This window comes from Cebus imitator, unplaced genomic scaffold, assembly GCF_001604975.1.
Source record: "Cebus imitator isolate Cc_AM_T3 unplaced genomic scaffold, Cebus_imitator-1.0 Scaffold181, whole genome shotgun sequence".
Classification (NCBI taxonomy): domain Eukaryota; kingdom Metazoa; phylum Chordata; class Mammalia; order Primates; family Cebidae; genus Cebus; species Cebus imitator.
Genome location: NW_016107496.1, coordinates 4026425 through 4030767, shown reverse-complemented (window position 1 = coordinate 4030767; position 4343 = coordinate 4026425). Strand labels below are relative to the sequence as shown.

At 45.3% G+C, this 4343-nt stretch overlaps 1 protein-coding gene across 1 annotated transcript in view; it reads left to right on the top strand.

Moving 5' to 3' along the window:
* Positions 1 to 4034, top strand: part of LOC108316008 (methyltransferase-like protein 7A) — a 4413-nt gene extending 379 nt beyond the window's left edge. Inside the window, exons 2-3 of the mRNA XM_037744663.1 lie at positions 787 to 1291; positions 4019 to 4034. Of these exons, the coding sequence (XP_037600591.1) occupies positions 787 to 1291; positions 4019 to 4034 (521 nt within the window). The remainder of the gene's footprint in view (positions 1 to 786; positions 1292 to 4018) is intronic.
* Positions 4035 to 4343: the final 309 nt, after the last annotated feature.

Genomic DNA, 4343 nt, shown 5'->3' with positions numbered 1-4343 from the left:
AAAAAAAAAAAAAAAAAAGAGTCTGGGTGAGGCCAGTCGTGGTGCCCAGGAGAGACACCTTGATGTCTATGGCAAAAAGGAGGAGCCGACGGTAGCCAGCGATACAGACATATGTCCACAGGTGGAAAGGAGGCTGGTTCAGAGAAGGCTCTACAGACGCCAAGAGAAGGACTAGTTCTGCGGCCAGGGGAAATAGAAACAACACTTTGTAGGTCTGTTCTGTCCAACTCCTCTGCACTTGAACATCCTGCACGTACACTTTCTCTGGTCTCAGTCCACGTGACAGTTACTCTCCGTCGAGGAGATCAGTAGTCTCAACACTACAGTGCTGTGGCAGGAGGCGTGGACTCTCGTTTGACTCACAATACCTCTTCCTAGCTACATGACCTTGTATCTGACCTCTGTGAGACTCAGTTTCTTCATCTGTAAAACGGGAACTCAATAGTGATTATCTCATGAGGTTTAAGTATGGAAGGAGATAATGTCTACAATATACCTAAAGCTCTCTGAACACATTTTAAAAAGGCAACAAATGGAAGCTGTGGTTGAAGTGATTATAGCAGATGGCCCTGAGACATCTGCCATGTTTGTGGATATTCCTAGCCTCTCTTCCCGGTGGGGACCCAAGAAGAATGGGACAAGGGACATCACCTCCCTTAATTTGTCCCTTATTTGGCCACTCTGTGGTTGTCAGGGAAGGGATTTTACAGTGTCTTACCTTTCCTCAACATGCTCCCCTCTTCCCCATACGTGTGGCTGTGGGTGCACCTTCCTATACACTGACAGTCCTCACTCACCTTCTCTTTCTGGCCATTGGTATCCTGGCATTTCCCATGTACCTGCTGAACTTTCTGGGCTTGTGGAGCTGGATGTGCAAAAAATGGTTCCCCTACTTCTTGGTGAGGTTCTCTGTGATGTACAACGAACAGATGGCAAGCAAGAAGAGGGAGCTCTTCAGCAACCTGCAGGAGTTTGCAGGCCCCTCCGGGAAGCTCTCCCCGCTGGAGGTGGGCTGTGGCACCGGGACCAACTTCAAATTCTACCCACCTGGGTGCAGGGTGACCTGTATTGACCCCAACCCCAACTTTGAGAAGTTTTTGATCAAGAGCATTGAGAACCGTCACCTGCAGTTTGAGCGCTTTGTGGTAGCTGCCGGGGAGAACATGCACCAGGTGGCCGATGGCTCTGTGGATGTGGTGGTCTGCACCCTGGTGCTGTGCTCTGTGGAGAGCCAGGAACAGATTCTCCGCGAGGTGTGCACAGTGCTGAGACCGGTGAGTGAGTGGGGGAGGTGGGCGAAGCTGAACAGATCATCAGGCTGCTTCAGGACACCTGTGGGTTCAGGCACAGCTCACACTGAGGGAGACCTTTGACAAGACATTTTACTCATTTGTTTGTTCATTATTTATTCAGCAGACATTTCGAGAGATTTTAAGAGTGCTGACTATGTGCAGCAACACAGTTTTCCTGGGGTGGGAAAATTGGTCTCAGAGTGCTTAAAAAGACGCATGGCTCACGAAAATGGCAGAGACACAACTAAAACTGAGGCACCTTCATTTCTAGGCCAGAGGTCTTCTCAGCATGCTGCTCCGCTGATGGCTTTCAGCCTGGTGTCTCCCAAATCCCATCACAGAGTCCAGTTTTCTAAAGGTGAGAATTACCAGTCCCTTGTAGTGCATGCCAGAACATCTCCCTTCCCTAACAAATAAAAACTTGTAAGTACGCAGAGAGCCATCTTTATTTGCATCATATGTTATTCAGTTCTTACTCTGGGGCCTCACGAAGTCACCTGCATGCCATTCTCTAGCCCTTTTCCCTAGTGACAGTCATTAGTCATTGTTTCTGGGTAGTGGGGAAAGCATACAGGGAAAGAATGTAAGAGATGGAAGAAAGGAGTTTCTCCGAAGACCTTGCTTATGTCACCACGGGGTGTCTTTGAACACTATTAACTTTTCAGTGTTTCTTACTTCATTATTGATAATTACGAAGGCAATTCATCAATGCAGCCTCATCATTAAAAATAATTCAAAAATGAAAGAACACTGGCCAGGTGTGGTAGCTCATGCCTGTAATCCCAGCACTTGGGGAGGCTAAAGCAGGCAATTGCTTGAGCTCAGGAGTTCAAGACCAGCCTAGACAACATGGCAAAACCCTGTCTCTACAAAATATACAAAAAAGAAAAAGAAGGAGGAGGAGGAGGAGGAGAACGAGGAGAGGAGAAGAAGAGCCGGGCGTGGTGGCATGCACCTGTAGTCCCAGTTACAGTTACATGGGAGGCTGAGGTGAGAGGATCTCTTGAGCCCAGGAGGCAGAAGTTGCAGTGAACCGAGATGGTGTCACTGCACTCCAGCATGGGTGACAGAGTGAGACCCTGTCTCAAAAATAATAATAATAATAAAACAATTAAAGAACATGGGAAGGAATTGTAGCTACTCAAGTTTCCCCTCCCTGGTTGCTGGAAGTTTTTCTATCTACCACAAGTCTACTAATAGTTACTTTCATCTTTCAAGTTATATTTAAACCCATATTTCACTATCATCATACCAAAAGCATACAGTAATGTAATCCCCTCAATTTAGATCACACCTAGAGCACCTTTTATTTCCCCATCCTCATCCCCACAAGCCCCTCTATCCCAAATCCTGGGTTTGGTGGGAACAATCCATCATTTTAGTTTCAAACTATTACTAAGGGTTTTTCTTCCTTGTCTTCTCTTTCAGAAACTCTTTCTAATTTACAGTAGTTTAAAATCACTTTCTCATCATTCATTTATTTAGTACACGCTTCACTAGATTTATTGCTCTCCACTGTTTCTTGTGCTTTTTGTCTTCCTCTATTGTGAGTTTTAAATTGTTTTGTTCGTTTTTCAAATTTAAGTTTCAATTGCCTAGACTACCTTCTTGGATAGTTTCCATAGGAATGGTTCATGGGATATCTTTGTATATCTGAAAATGTCTGTCTTCTCCCCTCACACTTAAATAACATTTTGGCCACGATTCTTAGATCTGAGAACTTTGTGAGTATTGTTCCATGTCCCTGGGCTTCCCAAGTCGCAAAAGACGCCTTCCTTGGCCTTCTGATTCTCTTTCCTTTTCAGGTAACTGGCTTTGTCGTTGGTTGTTTTTGCATCTGGAATTTTCTAGGATTTTTTTTCTTTTCCTTTGAAGTTCAGAAATTTCACAGCATGTGATTACATCCGGGTCTTTTTTCATATTTCTAGGCACTCGAAGAATGCTTCTGAGCTCAATACTTAAGTCTTCTCTGGGTCAGAGACGTTTTCTTGTTCTGTTTCTTTCTTTATTGATTCTACCCCGTTTCTTCCTTTCTCTTCTTCTGGAACAAATACTCACACACAAGATCTCCTAGCTTTAGCACCACTGCTCTTATCTTCTCACTCATCATTTCCATTTCATTATGTTTTTGTTCTGTGTGGCAACACAGTTTCTCCATTTGACATTCTAGATGACCTCCCCCATGGCCAGCAGTATTTATTCTACATTTTACTTCCTCTGTTGAATTTTAAGTTTAAGATTTTTTTTTTTAATTGCCAAAAGCTTATTCTTAGTTCCAGATCATTTCTTAGTAATATGCTGCTGGATGACCATGGAGGTTATATTTGGTGCTGTGGATTGTTTTAAAGTTCTATTTTCTTGGTCGGGCACCGTGACTCACACCTGTAATCCCAGAACTTTGGGAGGCCGAGGTGGGTGGATCACCTGAGATCAGGACTTCGAGACCAGCCTGGCCAACATGATGAAACGCCATCTCTACTAAAAATACAAAAAATTAGCTGGGTATGGTGGCGGGCACCTGTAATGCCAGCTACTCAGGTGGCTGAGGCAGAAGAACCACTTGAACTCAGGAAGCGGATGTTGCAGTGAGCCAAGATTGTGCCACTACACTCCAGCCTGGGTGAAAAGAACGCAACTTCATCTCAAAAAGAAAGCAAAGTTCTATCTTCTTTGTTCCGTTGTCCTCAGTAGGAGGCACCTGTTTTACTGTTGGTTTTCTCTTTCAGGCCGGCAGCACTCTGAAGAGGGAGGAGAGCCCCCAAATTATCTGGCTGCTCCAGGTATGAACAGATAAGGGCACTTTTCTCCCAGCTCAGGTAAACAGAGTGAGTCTCTCTCTAGGGCAGCCAGCGTCCATAGATTTTACGGCCAGGGCTGGATCCTTCTCTTGTCCTGAGAGAGTGGATCCACCCAGCTCAGGTAACTCAGAGTATCTTGGCTCTGCTAGACAAACACGCTTCTCCCAAGGCCTTTGGCTCCAGGGTTCGAGGAACTCAAAGCCTCTGATGAAGCTGCTTTGGGCTCTAGCAAAAGACCAAACCTCCCCATCCA